The following is a 24320-nucleotide window of genomic DNA, read 5'->3' on the forward strand; positions in this document are numbered from 1 at the left end:
CATTTTGTTTCTTAGACAATAAAGTCACTAAATAGGACAGTTGAATTTCAATTCATTGCTCATAGTTGCTTGTAGTATGGTTGATTTATTTGTTATGAATGGTCATTTATAACAGGTTATTTAAATCTGTGGCAGTGCACCACTTTTTTTTTAACCTTATTTTGAATAGACAGAAAAAATATATTACAATTATTCCGTTTTATTTAACTCTAAATTCCATTTTTAATGAGTAAATCATAAAAAAAAAACCTTTGATGAGCTAAAAGAAAAAAATGTTCCAGTCAATCAGAAGACGTGTCACATTTAAAATAAATTATTTATTATTATTAAAATTCTCACATAACTTTTTTTAAGTCTTTGAATTAATTTATTTGCAATACGGAATTTAATTTTCAAAACTGTGCAAATTGCCTTTTAAAACCACCATGTCTTTGTTTAAATTCTTTTTCACGCATCGTTGTCAATATAATGGAATTTGATGCGACTGTCATATGGGAAATATTTCAGAAATAAAATCATCATCAACACAGCGCATAGCAGTAATAATCCTTTAATAGATTTGAGATATTGTGTATTTTGAAGACTTGTGAGTTTTGATTATCTTTCCTTTACATTAATGTCTAATACTTCGGTGGTGGTGCTCCGTAACCTCCATAAGCTGGCGGAGGAGGAGGCTGTGAGTACCCAAATTGTCCCTGAGGAGGAGGAGGTTGTGGGTAACCAAACTGTCCCTGGGGAGGTGGGTATGCCATATTCTGTCCTGGTGGTGGGGGATAACTCATCCCAGCTGGCTGAAAAGATGGTCCTGGAGCTGAAATACACAAAAAATAAAGTAGGAAAATAATTATAATCAGAAGAAATGAAAATAAAGACATTAATTTGAACCATTACTTATGAAATGAAGAAAAATAAATGGTATATAATCCAACTAATTTAGATATGACAATTTTTTCATGAAACATTCTCTGCATGTAAAAAGTACAAATATATATTTTTTTTAAACCGTAGCAACATCAAACAAAATGTTAAAGAACTGTTTTCGCTTGAAATTCTTAAGATATATCTTAAGATCGAAAATTATGTAACATCAGGATCGGAAAAGAGGGACGAAAGATACCAGAGGGACAGTCAAACTCATAAATCGAACTGATATTGGTCCAGTTTACACTGATCTTTAACTTAGTTTGTTGCAAATAATGTTAATCCTGGATTTTTATATCTCTATCTTTGCTAGGAAGCTAAATACTTTGCAATCAAAGAGATCACTTTTCATTTTATATAGCTTATTATCCATTTTTAGCTCACTTGGCCCGACGAACCACGTTACTTTTACAAAGATCATCTTCTTTGAAACTATAAACCCAAATTCAACCAAAATTGACCACAATCATCATTTCAAAAATGTGTCTGATGACCCCATTCGCCAACCAAGATAGAACATAGGTGTAAAATGTAAGTTTGGTCATTTATTTTAAAATACGCTATGAAAAAAGAAAGTCTGAAGGAGCAAAAATGTTCAGTATGTTGAGTTTTACCTATTATGTTTTACGTCAAAGTTGTCAGACAATTTCTTATTGGTGTAATTGCCCTAAAATGACAAATTTACTACTTTTTCACATTTTGCTTTTTATCTTGAAAACAATAATAGATAAAAGGAAAATTTAAACAGCATAAATAACCAGCAACACAAGTATTGTTCAGGGGCCAGCTGAAGCCCGCCTTCAGATGCGGGATTTTGTCGCTGCGTTAAAAATCCATTGTTTGCCTTAAAAAGGTTTTTTGATCTTTGGTCGAATATTTTTCTCTTCGACACATTTCTCGTTTCCTTTCTCAGTTCTCATAGTTACTGTATTACATACGTGGAGCCTGGACAGTAGTAATTCTTGTAGTTGGTTTTACAACGGTGCCTCTGTTCCCACTGGTCTTCATCTGCTTGCATACAACCATAATTACAACAAAAACTATAACTCCAAAGATGATGCAACCAACAACTATCCCGGGAATAGCAGTAGTTGGACTGAAATGTTCAAGTTACAAATATGATAAAACAGATACTTCATTTGCTATATTTACGCAAAATTAACCCATCCAGGTTATTTCTAATATATGATATTCTGGTTTGCATTACATTACATCCTTTAAATTTTCTAGAATAAGGATTATACTTCAAATATTCATTTTGTCTGTTTTAGCTTACATTTCACCTTACTTTTGACAATAAGCAGGCCACTTCAGTCAGACCTATTGTCTTCATTGAACTTTACTTAATAAGACACATTTGTTGAAAACGAATACACATAACACAGTGAATACGCAAATGAATGATAATACATTAGTCAGAATTGTGGAAAGGTTTTGACTGCTGGATGGAAATTTTGTAACATATTGATTTCAGTCGGATAGTCTACACTTCAAATTGGAGTCAATGTAAACACGCGTGGTATATATTTCCGTACACCAAACTTTTTTTAAATTTACAAGAATTCAATGTATCTGTTGTATTTAAAACTTGTTGATTGAGAAATCATATGGATTTTTTTTCAAAATCACATCCATATCAACCAATATAGTCCTGTTAGTTTGGTCAAAAGAGTCAGACACGGCAATGTCCCTAACAGCTGGGAAAAACTAAGATCTAAATGAATTGTCTTCATCGCGAAAAAAACTACTATCACCAAATGTCCCGTCAGATTTGCAGGTGCCGAGGGTCACTTGACACCCAGAAGAGTAGGGAATGAATGCCATAAAAGCGACAAAGGAGAAAAAAATCCATACAATACGTCACGCTGGCCTAGCGCAGTAGACTTTTTCTATGACGTGGAAGCAAAACCGACGATAAAATAGAAAAAAATGAAATCTAGGCTCTGAAATTATACATTAGAACAAAAATGTTGTCTTGACGTCTGGGATGGAGAGATATTTCAAAACAAAAAGTAAACGACATCAGAAAATATAGAAATAAAGGGTGGGGTGAGATAACCACATACTCTATAACATGTGTAAGTTTAACAAAAAACAGGATTTTGACAGTTTTTCATTCAAAGTACTTGTCTTTTTCCATTATCATTATGTTTCCTAAACATATTTTCAGGAGTACTTGAAACTTACAATAGTGCTTTTACATAACATTATCTCGTGCGTTTAATATTTCCGGTAACCTGTCACAGTTTGAAAGACGATGTCTCTCATATTTACTTTAATTCTAAAACAATGGACAGTTGTGTGAAGACTCGGCAATTTCAAAATTTAAATCGTTATACTCTTTGCTTAGTTCCGTTTTAAACATGAGTCTCTACAAACAATGACATTTAGAATAATTTTTTTTTTTTTATTGATTTTTCTTCCGTAATTTGGGACTTCGTCCCCATATTAAGTTCCGTGTCAAGGAAAATTTACTTTAAATAAATAGACTACCGTACGTAATATGTTCATAAATTATAAAAGATTGCTATGTAATTTTCAAGAACGAAACGATCTGCGACGCGGAAGGTACCAAAGGATATTTACACTCGCAAGCATTAGACAAAGTGACAACGATTTCGTGAATTATGTTCAGAAACTTAGTTGTATGAAATGGTAATAGATTTGAAATTAATAAAAAAAAAAAAGAGATATTTAGAAAAAATTATTTCAAAATGCACACGATGAACAGATTTTAAAACAACCCTTCTAAAAGCAATAGATTGGGGAATAACTCTAAATTTATCCAAGACGTATTTTCAAATACTAATTTTTCTAAATCATAGATATTGCACGGCTTTTTTTGTGATATAATTTAACAAAATTTATTAGCAATAGATGCTTGTCTGCGACCACAGTATATAAAAATTACACTGTATGTTGGCAACTGTTTAATAGTCAGCAAAGTTAAATATCGCTTAGTTCAGAATACATTTTGTGGAATTTTTATGATTATGATTGTCTCTTGTTGTTGTGTTACATATATGTTTTTGTTCATTATTTTGGACATGAATTAGGCCGTTTGTTTGCTCGTTAAAATTGTTTTAAATTTGTCATTTGTGACCTTTTAAAGGTGACTATGCGGTATAGTCTTTGCTCATTGTTAAAGGCCGTACAATGACCTAAAGTTTTTACTTTCTGTCTCATTTGGTTTGTTGTGGAGAGTTGTCTTTTTGGCAATCATGCCTCATTTTTTGATACTCATCATAGATAGGTGAATTTGCTGTACGCTAGACATGTATTTCGTCCACTCATCAATGACACTCGAAAAAAGGCCAAATAAAATACGAAGTGTAAAAGCATTGAGAACACAAATTCGGAAAGATTTTTTCAATTTCATCTAAGGTAATCTATCCCTAGAGTAGAAATTTCTTAAGTGTTTCGAAAAATTAAAGTTTATTTACATATTCGACCATATCAATGATAATTCATTCTCTTTTTGAGATTCAGAAATATCAAATTGATCGTCTATTGTTTTTTTTCGAGAAAAAAAATAACCGGTTTGTGCGTAAAAAGCAACCCAAATAAAGCATTTGACCTACTGTGCTGAAGGTTCGATAATTTTGCTTTCTTTAACAAGCATTCTTTTTTAGTATTGTATGCGATCCTATTGTAAAATAGATATTCTAAACAAAGAATATTGTAACCATCTTATATATATAATTAAATATACTCACAAGGAATATGAGGAATCACAATAGTAGTAGGAGTAGTAGTAGCTGTAATAACAGTAGCTGGCTGTGACTGGTATAACTATGAATGAATATAAAACAGAATCATAATCATAATGTAGTAGCCGGCTGTGCATGGTATAACTATATACGAATATGAAACAGAATAATAATCATGAGGTAGTAGCCGGCTGTGCATGGTTTAACTATATACGAATATGAAACAGAATCATAATCATGATGTAGTAGCTGGTTGTAACTGGTATAACTATATACGAATATGAAACAGAATCATAATCATGATGTAGTAGCCGGCTGTGCATGGTATAACTATATACGAATATGAAACAGAATTATAATCATGATGTAGTAGCTGGCTGTGACTGGTATAACTATAACCGAATATAAAACAGAATCATAATCATGATGTAGTAGCCGGCTGTGCATGATTTAACTATGAACGAATATGAATCAGAATCATAATCATGATAAAGGAGCCGACTGTGACACGGAAAGCTAGGGAGAGGTGTTTGAGAAAACAGAGCACTGAAAACGTCTGCTTCTGCTTGTAGAACATAGGTTATGTTTCAGTTCCTTCCGTGCAATACATTATTAAGTACTTACAATTCTCAAAAAAGAAATATTGATACTTGAACTTCTTTTTATAGCTTCGAAACTGCCACCCGCACGTGGCGTTATACACGGTGAATATGTACAAATAAAGGAGAAGGTTCACGAAGGGTTAAAATTGGCCCTGATTTTTTTATGTTTTTTAAATTGGGGTAAAAAATTACAAATGTCACATAGAAATACTTGTGATAATACTACTAAGACAAAAAAAAATTTCTAGCACTTTATTATTTATGGAGCAATGACCACTTAAATGAGCATAATTTGTATCAAAAGGTCAATTTTGGTACTTTTTGTTCATAATTTTAATTGTTTTTGGCATAATTAACCTTGGCCTCCATCTACGATCCAAAAAGTTTTTATATTGATGAAATCTATATCAAAATTTGAATCTTTTGGTTACAACACATTCTGGATCGTAGGTGGCGGTCAAGGTGTTTCAAAAGCTTTTAGGTCTAAAAAATGCACAAAATCATCATTATGAAAAGAATTGATATATTTAGCATTAATACTTTTGAAATAGACCCATTTACGAACCAAGTTAAGAACTTTTTGGTGTTTTATGATAAAGTTGATGTTTTACGCCATGTTGTGCCATTAGTGAACCTTGTCATTTAAACTTATTATCACAACAGATTATAATTCCTTTTTATATATAATTTCATGTTCATTATAATGCAAAAATTTTAACAAAAATAAAAAGATAATATTCGTAAATAATTAGAATGGTTATTATTATTGTGCTTTAATTTTATATTTGTTTATTATTTTTTAATTTAATGTATATTTGAAATAAAATAAAAACGTAAGTTCACTTATTACGTTTATAAGAGCATCACAGGTATGACTATCTTAAGGCATGTTTGATTTACATGCTATGATATATCATATGATAGTCATAAGATTGTCATAAAATGTGATTTGTAATAGCAGGCCATGGAATCATAATCATGATAAATAGCCCGCTGTGATTGGTATAACAATATATGAATAATATATAGAATCAAAATCACGATAGAGTAGCCCGCTGTGACTGGAATGACTATATACGAATATAAACACAAACATGATCATAATAAAGAAGCCGACTGTGAATGGTATCAATATATACGAAAATAAAACATGTTCATAACAAGTTAGCTGACTACGTTTTATAATAAACATACGTTAAAGAATATTTTAAGGGTATAACTTTAAAAAAGGTATATAGTTATATATATATATTGTTATTTGTTTTACCATATTTACTCCCAGTCAAAAATGTATCATGCAAATCCAAATATGTTATCAACGTAAATATATATATATATATATTTGGAAATAGTTTGATCAGTGCATTTCCATAAAAAAGAAAACTTGGAGTGGTGTTGTCAAAAGTATCCTAAGATTCGTCCTAAGACACAGCATAAGACCAATTTTAGGATGGACTTCTTAGAACACCCTTACGTTGTGTCTCGAAGCTATCTCAGACGCAAGAAATTTTCAATCGTAAAAGTAATTTTATGATAAAACATTTATTCATGACGAAATGAATTATTAAAATCGTTTAAGAATTTTATAATTACATGTTTAGAAATGCATGATTTCAGATGTATTTATCATAATTTTATAATTATATAAAAAAAAAAAGGACGCTACTGAAAAAACTGAAATAAGAATTGAATTTGTAGTGTCATCATGTCGTGAAACACGAAATTCAAAGTTTTAAATCATGCACACTTTTTTATATACCAGTTAACAACCGATCGTGAGTTTCATTTAATGTTCATTTGCACGTAAAATAATGAGCAAAAAGCGAAATCCACACTATATTCGGGTAGAATAAAGATAGGATGGTCTTAAGACACCTAATTAAGTTTAAAAAACGAGAGATTTATGTAAGTTGGGTGATTAGAACTTATAGTTATTGACCCAGCAAGTCGCTATGTATCATTTATCTGCACAGCTCACGTGCCCCGTTTTAACCCGAACGACGTAGGAGTTCCGGTTAAAGGGTCATCTTGAGCGTGCAGATTAAATTAGATATACCGATTTGATTGGTTAATAACTGTTTTAACACATGACGTCATCGATTTACGTGAACATTTTAAAAATATATTAATGAAATTCCGCAATAAACGGCTCTTATGAAAGTTTTTTTTATAGGGAAAGGGGGAAATACGCTTTTATGTAGTTAAAGGTTGGTAAGTATTGAATTTTTTTATTTTTTTTTCTCATCCTGCCTCTTTTTAACTACATGTTAAAAGTCCTACCTTTTTTTCAAATTTCAACATAGCCCCCAGATAAAAATCTAATGGTAGCTCCCTTATTGACGTATAGTCTAGTTTTAGTTTCGTTTGGTGTACTTTTTAAATGTGTAACAAAAATCAAATTGAAAGGGTTATTGAGTATAGACCAATTGCCATTCTTTTCCTCAATTATATGCTTACAGGGAGATGAACCGAGGAGAGATGTACCTAAATTTAGAGTATTAAGTAACCTGGGAAAAAATGTGTCTCTCCTCAATCTGTTACTTCCCCCTCTCCCTCCAATTTTTTTCTACTGTATTTATTTTTGAAAACATGTATGAAGTCTCATTAATCTGCCTCGTTAAATTCGATCGTAAAATAGTCTTTAAAAAGGCAAACATATTTATATAGTCGTAATAAAATCCATTAAGCACAAAATTAATCCAAATCAGATTTAATTTATTTGGATATTGCAAAATATATTTCTTTTTTTGGCAGAAATTACAAAAAATAATTCTTATTCGGTTTGACTGTTAAACCCTCATTTAAGATTAACATTGAATACAAAATATTGCAAGTCCCACCCTTTGATAAGAAAACATATCATGTTTTAGCATAAAATCGTTACAAAATGGTTTTTAGTCTCTCTACACTCGGTGATAGTTTTTTTTCACTTTATTGAATTACCCACCCTGTCAAAATCCCGTGTCCGCCCCCCGAAAGGTCAGAGTAATTTTGAACTGTGTAGTACATCTGATGTAGTTAATGCACACCTTTGTTGTGCATTATCCATATTATAACTCATTAAGAACAAAGAGATTTTATCCATGTCATTTTAATAAGATTACCACTTGCACTTTTTTTTAATTTGATCTAAATCAAACAAAAATCGATTGTAGAGGACCTGTCATTCATCATTTATGGATAATCAGTGACTGGTAGGATTTGTATAACAATTGCCTGACTGAGTGGATACCTGTTATTGGATTGTGTTATGCCCTGACAACAAAACGAACGAATTCTCTGAATGTTAACGATAGACTATGTGACTGACTGAGTCGGGTGAGTGTAAAACTATAGTGCAAACTAACACTTCAAACCCTTTAACACGAGTTTATAATTCAACATCTTAGCATGGAATACTTTTATGTCGGATGGACATTTGAAAGTCATGTTTGGTTCATCAATTATATATATATATATATATTGTTTAAATATACTTTTTCACTTTTTTGGTCTTTTGGAAAATGTTGTTTGTGCTGTATTTAGACCCTTCTACAACGAAATTTGTTTTACATGCACACGTATAAAAATTGCGGTTTTTATCCAACGCAATCATAGGTTTGAACGTAGTTTTCAATTTAGACTCGTATATATTTTTTCGTTTGGGCTTGTATCATATTTTCCCTCCGGTTTATATGATCCGTTCATCCTAAATTGACTCTTAAAATTCAAGAGTCTATCTAAAAATGAGGGTACTTTTTCTAAAAATGAGGGTACTTTTTATATGGCCTTCCAAATACCGTTTCGATCCCTAACATCACTGAAGAGACATTTATTGTCGAAATCCGGATCTGGTGTACAAAAAACATATTGACACCTTATGTTTGTGGCATAACATTGTGGCCACAAAATAATTGTTTTCTGTTTAGTATTAAATTTATATTAAGATCCATTTTGTTACATCTTGTCATCAATTTTATTTGGCAATCGCCAATGGCAGTCAGCAGGGTTAAAGAACATCAGTTGTTCGACCTGTTAGTCAAATGCGTTTTGTTTAAATATACTTTTTCACTTTTTTGGTCTTTTGAAAAATGTTGTTTGTGCTGTATTTAGACCCTTCTACAACGAAATTTGTTTTACATGCACACGTATAAAAATTGCGGTTTTTATACAACGCAATCATAGGTTTGAACGTAGTTTTCAATTTAGACTCGTGTATATATATATTAAAAAAAATCGCAAACTATATATATATGCAAAAGTAAATTGACATGAAGAAACAAGCGTATTTGCACCAATTTTTACAAAATCCAACTTTTCATTTTCGCCACAAGGTTATATTGCATGTGTGCCAAAAACTAAACCTATAGAACCTATAAGGTAACTTATAACGGATCGTGCATATTTTTTTTAAAGTATTCCTCCTTGATAATCCAAAGAGCTTATAGTCATTTCTAATACAAAACTGTGAGTCACTTTAGTTTAAAATTATATAATATTCACCAGTTTGGGGTGTCATGATGGACACTGTTAATTCGGAGGCAATTAAAGGCAGTAACAGTAGTATACCGCTGTTCGAAATTCATAAATCAATTGTGAAAAAACACAACAAAAACTGAGGGAAACACATCAAATATAAGAGGAGAACTACGACACAACAGAAACACAACATTAAACATTTTAATTCAAATAGAGGAATTAGAATGTAATTCATAATGATTACAAACATAGGTTATCTTATGGTCTAAAAATGGTAGCAAGTCGTTAAGTGTATATAAAAAAAGAAAACAACAGATATAGACAACAGCAAATATAAAAACTTGAACGAACACAACCATGGTTATCAATAGAACTTACCAGTGTATAGAGCTTTTATCATTGTGCTATGATAACTACTTTCTGATGAATATGTTTTATAATGCAAACAAAAACTGTGTTAGAAAGTTATTGTTGAAAGTATATTTGGAATAAATCTATTGTTTTCTACTATTGACCTATATCTATCAGTAATTTAGGCGCAAATGAAAGTATTTTTGTTTCAAATGATATGGCAACAAGCGCAAAAGCAAAGCACTGAAACACACATTCATTACCCAGAGGGGGAGAATGGGGCAATCAAAAACCGTCGAGGAAAAACTGACAAAACCAGGAAAAGAAAACTGACTTCAATGTTTTACAGTAGTAATTTTTGGGACCCTTGATAGCTTGCTGTTCGGTGTGAGCCAAAGCTCCGTGTTGAAGACCTATAATGGTTTATTTTTATAAATTGTTACTTGCATGGAGAGTTGTCTCATTGGCACTCATACCACATCTTCCTATATCTACATAATAGACACACTCACATTACAACATTGCACTGAAAACAAATGTTTTAGCGAGACATCAAATTACAACTTTGAGTGATATTGTTTACTGTTAAAGATAACAGTAGTTTCAAAACTTGGCAGAACAAATGTTTCAAAACTTGACAGAATAAATATGAAACAATAATATAATTACTATAACTAAGGACATGCATTGAAAAATAAGTTAAATTCTCTCTAACCGAATAACTTTTACACATTAAAAAATGTCACTGAATGTTCAAAAAATGTCGAATGAATGTTATGGATAAGAAATATAAACAGAAACCCTAAAATATATATACAGCACAATGCGTTTTAAGTCCAAATGTCAAAATTGTGAATTGTATGTAAAAGTACAAAATTGTATGAGCAGTTAAGTCACATTTTCCAAAATTATTAAGAGCTAATACTTTTAAGTACACGGTATTACTTAGTTGTTAATTCAATTCAGATTAAAGAGTTTATAAAAATAACTTGTGTATTCTTTATATGTGTGTCGATGGTGGTCACTTCAGATTTCATTTATTTATCTTTTAGTTTTAGTCTTCACTAAACAATTTGAGTCTAATGTATGTCAAGACATTTAAATGTATTAAGTAAGTAGTGGTTTATAAGGCCAAATTTTTTCTTTACACCTTTATTTAAACGGTTCAAATCAACAATGGTTGTTGTTGTTGCCTGCTTTTATTATTAAGAGTCATAAATATCATGATAAAATAGATATACACTTAAAATACGTCACAACGAGAGTTAATCACTAAAAACTTATATACTTTTGATCACCTTGTGTGTGTTAGAATCAAAATAGTTTGAATTAGTTTGTATGCATCATGTCCTTGTCTATTGGAATTCATCAGTCTTACAAGAGGCTTTGAATTTGTATAGTTGGTGTATACGGACGTAGATAAAGAAAGATGTCTAATTCCCTCTGTTCGGTCAATTATTATCTGCATTTTCTAGAGGGTCAACATAGGACAATCAAAACCCGTCGGGAAAAGACTGACAAAACGAGGCAAAACAGAAACTGACGAATAAACAAACTCAAATTATAATATTTCACTAAGAACAAAAGTTTGAACAAGACTAAAATTCAAGTTATTTTTTTTAAATCATATTGATACGTTATATAAAACCCTTTCCTGTGTTAACTTTGCAATGTCAGAACTCCCGTGGTTTTTGTTTTTTCATAACATAAAATTGAATAACGATAAATACCTTCATTTAGTATACAGACAGCAATAACGATAATCCAGTTTAGAATAGTCATTTTTGACATTTATGTACATATAAATGTGGTTTCTTCCGATTTTTAATTTGTCACAGTAGTACAAAAATTATTAATAGTCATAACGTTTAAATATTTGTATTACGTATTATAAGTAGACGTATTTAAATGGTCAGTACATGGATGCAAAGTTTATATCGTGTAACGAACGTAAACACAACGAAACTAGTATATGATAATGGTTTATGGCCCTTCTGTGAGACTGATATAACGATATTTCGAAAGTTATATTATTTAGAGTTTATTATCAAATTGAAGTCTTCTACTGCAATGATTTTGATTGTTTTCCTTTGCATTTAAAAGAAAATGGTAATTTTGTGACAAAACAAAGTAAGATTTTGACAGAAAATACATACGCTTTATTGTAGAGATTTTCGTTATAACAGTATGAACATAAATTACTCAATTGATTGTCTATGGTGTGCTAGCGTTTATTTTCAATAAAAAGAAATTAACCAAAATACCACGTTGAGTCGAGCGCATCCTTGATGATATACTTGAATATGTCCATATTTGTACTTGTTTTAACAATGCCCATAATTAAAACAAATATAGAATTTCATTGATATAGCACCAAATGATAGGCATGAGTCCCTGTAAAAAGGCACCTATGTACTTGTTGTGTTACATTAAACTATTATATATAAACTCATCATAGATACCAGGATAGAAAAAAATATTTCCGGCAGACGTGCGCGTCTACAAAAGACTCATCAGTGGCGCTCGAATCAAAAACTGTTAAAAAGGCCAAATAGAGTACGAAGTTGAAGAGCATTGAGGACCAAAAAATCCTAAAAGTTTTGCCAAATATAGCTGAGGTAGAAAAGTCTTAATTTTTCAAAAATTTAAAGTTTTGATAACAGTTAATTTGTTTAAGACGTTTTAAGACATATCAATGTACAATATTATAAGAAAGATGTATAAAGTTATGACAATTTTATAGGCAGGCATGAAATTAGAAACTGAACAATTCTTGCATCAAAATCCTGCCCTATGGCAGTCAACATATTATAGTATCCGACGTAAATAAGGCATATCTTTATAAATATCCCAAGTAGCACCCTGTGACGATAAACACGTAAACAATTAGATCAATAACAAAAGATAAAGAGGATACACAAACAAAATTATTCGAGTAGCTTTTATTAAGGGAAAGCTAAATCGTTTGGTGAGTTAATTCATTCTACTTGATTGATTTGTGAATATTTAACACATACTGAGAACTATTACATACATATGCGAACGATATTTCAGTGTGCGAAAGTTCTCTTAAAGTAGGGCGCCAAGTGTAAAAAATATGCATTTAAGGTAGCTGAGTGTCTTCCTCCGTCTTTGATTTTGAAATACCAGAAAAAGATCGGTCTAGATCTTCAATAAAATGTGCAAATTTTGAGAGTAGTAGGTAATTCATGTGTAATAGTTTTCATTTCACCATAAAAATTGAAATGTTTTTTTTTCTTCATATCTTTGGTTGTATTTTACAAAAACAGAGTACTTTTGTTAAATTCATTTTTGTTTTTCGAACTTTGCCAAATAAGGGAAGGAAACTCAAATATAAGGGCAGATAATTCAGATAAAGTTACTTTTACAATAGAATGAGTTAGGAATTTACCTATTTTATTATGTAGCAAGTAATCGAGTCCGTGACCCCATTTGTTTCTTTTTTTATCTAAAAGGATAATATAAGAGTTATTTTCCTAAAATTTATCTCAAAATTCTATGGTGTAGTTTTCGGTCCATGGCAGAAAATTGAGTTTTCCATGCATAATCTAAACAAAATCTGTCAATTTTGAACAACCTGTTGCGAGAAAATAGGCCCCTTGATCCTTTCTTATATTTTAAAAAGTATGATATAAGCTGCATTTTGGCAAACTATTAGAAAAAATTATGAATTATAATTGAAACACATAATCTACCTTAAAATTGTTTAACAGAAAAATGAATGGCGAAATTCATTTTTCAAATTATTGGAAAATCTTTATATCTTTTATACAATTACTGGTATGATTTTTGACGTAACTTCCTGTGGTCACGATTTTCCAAATAACGTGTTTGACAAGGCATTCCAGAAACCGTGTTGTATATGGAATGTTTTCCTTGGGAAACATCACTGTTACCATGCCATTATAAGAAATCCCGGAACATAAATCTGAAATCGATTTTCCAATATATTCTTTGAATAGTTGAACTGTAAAATATCTATGTTCTTCGAATATCTCATTTAGCAGAAAAAAGTATATCTTTTACTTTATTTGAACTCATGAGTATGAAACATTGACATTTAAAACTGTTTTTTCTGGTATATAACGTTTATAACAAAGCACTTAAATTGCAGTATAATCTCAATGTGAATCGCTGTTTCATAAATACTTATTTTATATATTTTTGTAGGCGTTCTTTGTTACCGGTCTATGCAATAAAAAAGGGTTCTACAATCACAACATACAATTAACTCGGATCATGTATGAAGGTTATTGCATTATCTTCCTGTTCTCAATATGAGGAATATTTTTACAGTGTGTATTCCTGTCTTCAATATGAAAAATATTGTCACAGTGTAACACATTTTAGGTCGTCAATTGTGTCTTGCTCGAGGTGTATGGGAAATATTTCAGAAAAAAATACATCAACACAGTGCATAGCAGTAATAATCCTTTTGATGAATTTGTGAAATTGTGGATCTTAAAAACTTGAGTTCTGTTTATCTTTCCTTAACATTTATGTCTAATACTTCGGTGGTGGAGCCCCGTAATCTCCATAAGCTGGAGGAGGAGGAGGCTGTGAATAACCAAATTGTCCCGGAGGAGGAGGGGGTTGTGTGTAACCAAACTGTCCCTGGGGAGGTGGGTATGCCATATTTTGTCCTGGTGGTGGTGGATAACTCATCCCAGCTGGCTGATTTGGAAATGATGGTCCTGGAGCTGAAATACAAAAAAAAATAAAGTAGGAAAATAAAAATAAAGACATTAATCTTAACCATTACTTAATGAAATGAAGAAAAATAAATAGTATATAGTTCAACTGATTTAAAAAAAAAATCATGAAACATTATCTGCATGTAAAAAGTACAAATATATTTTTTTTTTAAACATAGCAACATCAAAACAAAATGTTGAAGAACTGAACGCGTAAAATTCTTCAGATATATCTTAAGATCTAAAATAATGTAACATCAGTATCGGCTCTGACATAGGTCTAGTGTACACAAATGTTTAATTGAGTTTGTTGCAAATATGTTAATTCAGGATTTTTATATGTATATGATCGATAGGAAGCTTATTACTTTAGTATCAAAGAGATCATTTTTTCTATTGCTTAATTATCTGTTTTAGCTCACTTGGCCCAAGTAGTTGCCCTAAAGTGACAAATTTGACTACTTTTCCACATTCTGATTATTATCTTGAAACAACAGGAGATAAAGAGAAACAACATAAGTAACCAGAGACAAGATCTACCAATAGATCTTATAAGCTAATTCTTCATTGAACTGGTTATCAAAACTGTTGCTTTCTAAAGAGGATTTTTATTAATTTTTGGGTGTTTTGTCCATTATCTTTAAACCATAAAAGATAGATAAAAAAATTATGAATTACAAATATAATCAGCAAGACAAGATCTACAATCAGGTCCAATTCTGCAAAAAACAAATAGTGAATGGAATTTATTGCACTTAAACTTAGTATGATAAAGAGGAACTGTAAACAGAAGTCCCCAATGTTGAAGATGATGTGTGTTTGTTTATTCCACGTTTGCTAGAGGTAAAGAAGAAGGGTTGATATATTTAAATAAAGACAAGCAATCTTATGTGCTTGTTTCAAGATTGGAACCTCTAGCTACTGTTGATCTTGTGTGTTTGTTCTTTTAATTTTGTTTAATTTAATTTTTTTTTTGGAGTTTAGAGTGGTTTTGTTCGCTAAATATTATTGGTCATGGTACAACTTAAGCCTGGTTCCGCATGCGGGATTTTGCGCTGTGTTAAAATCCATTGTTTGCATTTAAATGTTATCTGATCTTTGGTCGAATATTTTTCTCTTCGACACACTCCCTGTTTCCATTTCCAATTCTATAAGTTACGGTATTACATACGTGGAGCGTGGACAGTAGCTATGGTTGCGGTTGGACGCACAATGGTTCCTCTATTCCCTCTGGTTTTCATAGACTTGCATACAAGCATTACAACAACAAAAACTATAACTCCAAATATGATGCAACCAACAACTATCCCGGGAATAGCAGAAGTTGAACTAAAATGTACAAGTGAATAATTACCAGTCTGATTATAAGATACATGTTTCTGCTCTATTTATACTATGTTAAAATATCTTAGGTATATATCTTCAACAATGTTTTCTTCTGGTTTGCAACTCCAAAGATGATGTCACAATTTTTGGAAAATACATCATACGGTGACCTATAACTGTTAATTTCTGTGTAATGTGGTCTCTTATGGAGAGTTGTCTCATTGGCAATCATACCACATCTCACATTTCTGACTTGGTTCATGTATTTTCCGGTGAAATTTTAAATCAAACCTGGTTTTATAGTTAGCTAAACCGGCTTCTTGTATGACAGGTTTTTTATAGTTCCGTTGTGTATAATTTTATTTGAAAAAAATTTTGTCTGCACTATACAAAAATCTGAACCGGTTTGCGTGGTGAAAAGCGCTCCAATCAGAACATTTTACCTGCTATACTATAGGTTCGAACATGTCCTTTCTTTGATAAAAAAAATCTATTAGTAATGGATGCAATAATATTCGCAAAAAGGATATTTGAAACACACAATATTGCATAATTATCTAGAATATACTCACAGTCCAGAATAACTACAATAGCTGTAGGAGTAGTAGTAGCTGTAATAACAGTAACTGCTTGTAACTGGTATAACTAAATATGAATATAAAAACAGAATCATAATCATAATAAAGAAACCGGCTGTGACTGGTATAACTAAATATGAATATAAAACATACTCATAATCATGGTAATGTAGACGGCTGTGACTAGTGTAACCCTATACGAATGGAAAACATAATCATAATCATTATAATGAAGCTTACTGACATTGGTATAACTATAAACGAATATAACACAGAATCATAATCATGATAAAATATGGGTGAGATATCTGTATACAAATATAAACAGTAGTCATGATAGATATAAAAGGATGTGGTAAAAATGCCAATGATACAACTCTCCATCTATTTCACACTTTGAAAAACCATAACAGGTCCTCACTCAGAGTCTACACTCACACCGAACAGCAAACTAAAAAGGGCTCGAACAATGGACAATGTAAAACCATTCAAACAGCAAAACCAACAGTCTAATCCATATAAAAAACGAGAAACGAAAAACACTTTTGAAAATCATGAACAAACGACAACCACCGAAAATCAGGTTCCTGACTTAGGACAGCTGCAAACAACTGCAGTGGATTTCAACGTTTAAATAGACGCCAACTTTCACCCAACCTGAAACAAATGTGTAACATAACAACATAGAAAGACACACTGTAAAATATCAATTGAAATGACTTAACCTTATCAAAAGACATGTTAAAAAAATAAGTGAACATACACTGAACAAATAAATTTGATATATGAAACAATGTTAATACAAAATTAACAAAATAAGGGGTTGAGATGTAAAACAATATCAGAATACAATCATAAAAGAGGAACGTAAGATGCCAGAGGGACAGTCAAACTCATAGATTGAACTGAAACTGACAACGTCATGGCTTAATATTTTCAGTATATGAAAACAAAATAAAGTTTTCTATAATTCTTTAATTAACGAAAACATGAAAAATTAAAAACCAATTGTTCAGAGAACCATTGATGGTCTTTCCACCAGTAAGGATCTTTTTTATATGAAAATATTAAAATTCGGTTTTAAATGTCAATTTTAGCGTCAAATGACAGCTTATTGGACGCTGATTCCAAAAATATATTGTTTCTATACAAAAAGATATACATAAGGGAGATCATTTTTTACTTCCGGTTTAAAAGATGTTATTTCCGGTATGTTTTGATAGTTTACTTGACACTGATTCCAAAACTAGATTGTTCTATATACTTTTACATTAAATTAGTACAAATAATGGCTACTTCCGGTTTACAAAAGGTCACTTCCGGTTGGCTTTTTCAAGGTCACATTGCTTGCAACCTTTTGCCAAAAGTCCCATGGCTTTATTATGTATATATAAGAGGAAAAAGCAAAGGTCAAAATCTAGAACGTTAAATTTACCTATGACCTTGAGCTCAATTTCAAGGTCATCAACCAAGGACCTCAAATCAAAAGACTCTAGGCCTCTACTTTATATTGTTAATGAGTTATATTACCATACAACTAATATTAGATATAAAAGGGGGCAAAACTCGCATTAAATGTTACGTACCCTTTTAAGTAAAATTTACATGTTACGACATGTCGCAACTAACAAATGTGTGAAAATATTTTGTCGATATCTTGTATGATTTCTGAAAATAAGAGATAACAAGCCAAAATCAAAAATTTGAACATGACCTTGACCTTTGACCTTGACCTCATTTTCATACTTTTTGAGCAAGGGCCTCAAATCAAAAGACCCTAGGCCTCTATCAATTATGGTTTTCCAGTTACAAATTTATTTCACTTATTTCAATACAAAAGGGGAAATTACTCTCATATGGGGTCTTCCTATAGCTTCGGTCAAAATAAAACGTAACATCCTGAGGATATAACGAGCAATTTGGAAAAATAAATTTGTCGCTTTCTTTTACGGTTGCGGAGGAGATCTGATAACAAGAAAAACAGTGTTTGGGGAGATAACTCTTACAAAGAAAAGTGTTCGGTTAAACAGGGTGAGTTTCAAAAGCGTATAGACTGTATGATCTCATATACAAAAAAACTAAGCGACATCTTTTGAAACATTTTTACACCGCAAGAAAAAAATTAGGCGGAAGAAAATAAAAATAATCAGAACAAAATCAATAGGTCTTTCCACACGAAAGGTGGAAAGACCTAATAATTCAACAACAGAAAAAATGTTTTATTAAAGAGACATCTCTCTTTAACAGAGAAAGCACGCCCCACTGGTCATTCGCTTGTAAAAGTTGTTATTAACGAACAGTTTTCTGGTCTGGTTTCTTTATGTTAAAGACCGATAGAAATTATTACTGAAGAATAAAGAACGTCATGACGCCTCTTGTTATACAAGCAGAGAAGCTAATTATTCACCAATAAATCTTATAGGATTTGCATATTAGGGAATACATTGATATGATTTGTTCGAGAGGACTTCCGGTAGTTGATCTTGACGTTGGTTATTTTTCGATTGACGACGTTGACCGAACTTCTTTTCGTAACCAATGTAAACAAGATGGCAGCGAAAATAACAACGACGTTATCATTTTTTATTTTTACTGCAAGTTAATCATTAAATAAAAAAATACACAAATACATTCGTTTGAATTTTATTTGTTTGTGAGCGGATTGGTCGAGTTTAAAGCACCAATAAATTCCTTTTAAGGGGCGTTTTATCTTATAATATGAAATAAATACGAGTATAAAACATAATCATGATCATGATAAGGTCACGCTGTGTCTGGTATAACTGACGAATATGAAATATAGTCATAATCGTGATAAAATATCCCTCTTTGATTGGTATTACTATATACTTATATAAAACACAATCATAATAAAGTAGCTGACTTCGTTTCATAACAATGGTATAAGTTTATACGAATATGGAACATAATCATAATCATGATAAAGTAGCCTGCACTGTGATTGCTATAACTATATACGGATCATAATAATGTAGCTGACTCCGTTTAATAATAGATATACTAGAATAATATTACAACCTAAACATAGTTATGTATACGTATATTGATAGATTGTGAATTGTTATGCTTCAAGTCTAAAATGTATCATACAAATCCAAATATTAAACGTAGAATAAAATTCAAAACAGTGTGGCTGTGGCCATTGATTGACACATTAAATTCATTCATTGACTGGGACAATTTAGGTGAACGTTTGTATGTAAAGACCACTGCTCACTATGTACTTTTTAAAGACACTTAAACTATGGGGTCACCAAAGGTTCTCAACACCTTAATAGAGTAATTCGAAAAATTAATCAGAAATAACACGATGTTTTGATTTATATCAATTATATAAATCAAAACATAAAGGTTATTCCTGATTGATTTTTCGAATTATTTTATAATTAAAGGCGTTAAGAAACCTTTGGTGACCCCATAGTTTAAATGTCTATCGTAGGTACGTCGTGAACAGTGGTCTTTACAGACAAACGTTCACGTAAATTGTCCCAGTCAATGGATGAATTTAATGTGTCAATCAATGGCCACAGCCACACTGTTTTGAATTTCATTCTATATATACATATCATATTTCTGGAAACAGTTTGACCAGAGAAATTCCATACAAAGAAAATAAAACTTAATTTGAGTCCCATGAAGAAATAAAAGACGAGAGATGTATGTTAGTTTGTTGATCAGATATTAACATTGTCTCTTGTAATTTTTTTCAATTTGAGCGAGACCAAATTATAATCGATTGTAGAGGACCTGCCATTCATCATTCATCATTTATGAATGACCAGTGACTTCGTTTGTTTCTTTATCAGTCTGGAAACTGCACTTTTATGATAGTTATCATAGGCTGATAATTTAGACGCGCGTTTCATCTACATAAGACTCATCAGTGACACTCAGATCAAAATCGTAAGAAAGCCAAACAAGTACAAAGTTGAAGAGCATTTATGAACCGAAATTCCAAAACGTGGTTCCAAATACGGCTAAGGTTATCTATCCATGGGATAAGAAAATCCTTTGTTTTTCTAATAATTCATACTTTTGCAATTATAAAATTTATAAAAATTTATAAAAATTACCATATAATTGATACTTATGTAAACACCGAAGTGTTGACTACTAAATAAAAGCAACCGTAGTATACCGATGTTCGAAATTCATAAATCGATTTATTAAAAACGAAATCCGGGTTACAAACTAAAACTGAGGAAAACACATCAAATATAAGAGGAGAACTACGACACAACAGAAACACACCATTAAAATGTAACACACACAGAAACAAACTTTGATATAACAATGGCCATTTTCCTGACTTGGTACAGGACATTTTGATAAAGAAAAAAAGAAGAGGAAAAAATCCTACTCGTATCGAACACATCTTAAGATTCTGGCTCGGTACCGATATCGTAGACTGGTGGTATCGTCTGCTTGAAATTGTACTTGTATTGGAACTCTGCGATAGTTAACGTCACAACCATAGTGACGTCGTATACATAGAGAGCGGTAGCGGGAACATCTCGTGTCAAATCCGGCCTGAACACAGTGTATAGTGCCAGTTTTATTATGATTTTATAATGACTAATTTTTGATAAATTATGTTTTATTATGCGAAGGAAAACTATGTTATAAAAGTTATCATTGAATTTTTTTAGGATAAAGTTATTCTGTGTATACTCGGTAGTTCTCTGTTTTGTTTGCGCAAATGAAATATGGTTTGTGGCGTAAATGAAAGCTATTTTGGCTAAAATGAAAAGTTGATAAGCCGAAAACAAAGCACGAAATACACATACATTTACTAAAGGGGAAAATGGGGCAATTAAAAAGCCGTCCAGGAAATACTGACAAAACCAGGACAAGAAGAAAACTAACGGATAAACAAACTCAAGTTATAATATTACACTGAAAACAAAAGATTTACCAAGACTTCAAATACCAACTAATCTGATTGATATTGTTCACTGTTAAAGATTAAAATTGTTTTCAGAACTTGGGAGAATAAATGCGAAATGATAATCTGATTATGATAATTAAGAACATACATTTAGGAATAAGTTGAATTTTCCCAAACTGATTGATTGGTGATTGATTTACACCATATCAACACAAAAATGCGTTCACTAATCGAATAACTGTTATGGATTAAAAATGTCACTCAAAGTTCAAAATATATTGATTGAAAGGTATGGATTATGAATAATGAAAGCAACCAGAAATAATTAAAAGTATATATTAAGCACAATGAACTTAAGTCCAAAAGGTAAAAACTGTGAATTTTACGTAAAAGTACAAAATTGTATGAGAAGTAAATCCCATTTTCTGAAGAACAGTATCAAAAATGAACGGAATGTGATGCGATTGTCATACAAGTGAGAGGTTTAGTGGTATTAAACCAGGTTAAATCCACCATTTTCTACATTTGAAAATGACTGTACCAAGTCAGGAATATGACAGTTGTTGTCTTTTCGTTTGGTGACGTCATAATTAGAATGACGTCAACGTTTGACCTTTGACGTCCAGTTGCTGTATTTTCAAGATTAGGGAAAAAATTGTTTCTTTATAAAAAAAAAATAAGTCCTATCATTTCAACTAAAATCGATTTTTTTCCAATAATTTTTACCAAGTAAATTGACGAGCGATTTTTATATAAGAAAGTACAATAAGATGTAGAAATTTCTGAAATTTTATTGTTTATTTGGTCATAATTTTCGTGAAGTTCTTTTTCGCATAAATGCATTTTTTTTACGATTTTAATTTGGTTTTAAAAAATATATGATAAACAGAATAATACATGGCAAAATCCGTATCGCATACTGTATCACCAGTCCGTTAATATCAGCACTCGGGACCTTCGGCCCTCTGGACTGATATTGGTATCTCGTGGTGATACGGCATGCGATACGGATTGTGCCATGTATCATTCTATATATATATATATATATATATATCATTGTGTTATACATCTGATATAGTCTCATAACTGTATATGTCATTGTATTATACTATTTTTTCTCTGTGGTCTACTCGTGTTGTATATTATGTGGTATATGTTGTTTGTTTTGTCATTTCGCGATAAAGATTCATTCATTCATTCATGTACGTAGGTGAAGATTTTTAATTCTCGTTTTAATCCCTGCTGTATTTACTAGAGGGGTCAACATTTGACATGCAAAGCATCCCTCATGCAAAGCTCTGATTCCTTTCACGGATTTGGCTATACTTTTTGGACCTTTTGAATTAAATCTCTTAATCTTTTTTATAAGCTTTGGATTTCAATTTTTTGGGCCACGAGCATCACTGAAGAGACATGTATTGTCGAAATGCGCATCTGGTGCAACAAAATTAGAACCGTTAATTTTATTGACAACCTTCGAGGAAAGACTGACAAAACCAGGTCAAAAAGGAAACTGACGAATAGACAAACTCAAATTATAATATTTCACTGAAAACAAAAGTTTGAGCAAGACAAAAATTAAAGTTAAAAAAAAATCATATTTATATGTTATATAAAACCCTATCCTGTGTTAACTTTGCAATGTCAGAACTTTCGTGTTTTTGGGGCTTTTTTATGACACAAAACTTAATAACGATAAATACCTTCATTTAATATGCAGACAGCAATAATGATAATCCAGTTGAGAACAGTCATTTTGGACATTCATGTACATATGAATATGGTTTCTTTTGATTTTAAAAACGTCACAGTGGTACAAAAGTTATAAATATTAAGATTTATAAGTAGACGTAATCTGTATTTAAATGGTAAGCACATGAATGCAAGGTTTATGTTGTGTAACAAACGTAAACACAACGAAATTAATAAACGATAGTGGTTTACTGCCCCTCTTGTAGGCCTGTGCTGAGATGCATAAAACCACTTAGTTAAGATATCTATTCGTAGTACTAATGTATCGTAGAACATGTAGAAAAGAATTACGAAGTGAGTGTCTGTATTAAGTCACTTACTTGGACAGTTGTGACTCAATGATTGCTCATCTTTGCTTGTTGTATGGTTGATTTATTTGTTGGTAACGGTCATTTATAGCAGGTTAATCAAAAGTGTGCACCAAATTCTTATGTTATTTCGAAAGACAAAAAAATATTACAACCATTATTACTTAGTTCTGGACACGGTTCACTTATGGCACAAAATGGCCTTAAATATCAACTTTATCATAAAACACCAAAAAGGTCTCAATTTGTTTCTTAAACGGGTCTATTTCAAAAGTCTTAATGCTGAATATATCAATTCTTTTCATAAGAGTACGAAATATTTTCCAAAGTATACCCATTTTAGACATTTTGTCAAAATATGATGATTTTGTGCATTTTTCAGACCTAAAAGCTTTAGAAACACATTGGCGGCACCTACGATCCAAAATGTGTTGTAACCAAAAGGTTCCAATTTTGATATAGATTTCATCAATATAAAAAACATTTTGGATCGTAGATGGCGGCCAAAGTTAATTATGCTTAAAACAATTAAAATTATGGGAAAAAAGTACCAAAATTAACCTTTTAATACAAATAATGTTTATTTAAGGGGTCATAGCTCCATACATTATAAAGGAAAGTGCCAGAAAAATATGTTTGTCGTACTAGCATTATCATAATTATTTCTATGTGAAATTTGTAATTTTTTGG

The 24320-nt window shown here is 31.3% G+C and overlaps 1 protein-coding gene across 3 annotated transcripts; it reads right to left on the minus strand.

The window, feature by feature from the left end:
• Nucleotides 1-534: 534 nt before the first annotated feature.
• LOC139527369 (uncharacterized) lies at nt 535-23366 on the minus strand. Of its 3 annotated transcripts, none has more exons than XR_011665341.1 (5): nt 23274-23366; nt 16656-16728; nt 15929-16086; nt 11773-14763; nt 4638-4713 (listed from the first exon to the last, which is right to left on the minus strand). XR_011665341.1 is itself a non-coding variant. In XM_071322777.1 (4 exons), exons 1-4 carry the CDS (start codon nt 11831-11833, stop codon nt 621-623), a joined length of 486 nt encoding a protein of 161 aa, XP_071178878.1. In that variant the 5' UTR covers nt 11834-12033; the 3' UTR covers nt 535-620. The 3 variants fall into 3 exon arrangements, 1 of the variants encoding a protein (XP_071178878.1); XR_011665342.1 differs by lacking the exon at nt 4638-4713 and adding an exon at nt 5001-5023; XM_071322777.1 differs by lacking the exons at nt 15929-16086; nt 16656-16728; nt 23274-23366 and adding exons at nt 535-811; nt 1860-2017 and having other exon boundaries at nt 11773-12033.
• Nucleotides 23367-24320: the final 954 nt, after the last annotated feature.

Source organism: Mytilus edulis, chromosome 1, assembly GCF_963676685.1.
Source record: "Mytilus edulis chromosome 1, xbMytEdul2.2, whole genome shotgun sequence".
Classification (NCBI taxonomy): domain Eukaryota; kingdom Metazoa; phylum Mollusca; class Bivalvia; order Mytilida; family Mytilidae; genus Mytilus; species Mytilus edulis.

Excerpts from the sequence above, each read along its gene's own strand:
- LOC139527369 (XM_071322777.1), bottom strand. The coding sequence starts at position 11,833 with ATGTCAAAAATGACTATTCTAAACTGGATTATCGTTATTGCTGTCTGT. Across the intron at positions 4,714-11,772 it reads TGTCTGTATACTAAATGAAG|TTATACCAGTCACAGCCAGC; the intron begins GTATTTATCGTT and ends ATTCATTCATAG. Across the intron at positions 812-1,859 it reads TACTACTGTCCAGGCTCCAC|CTCCAGGACCATCTTTTCAG; the intron begins GTATGTAATACA and ends TGTGTATTTCAG.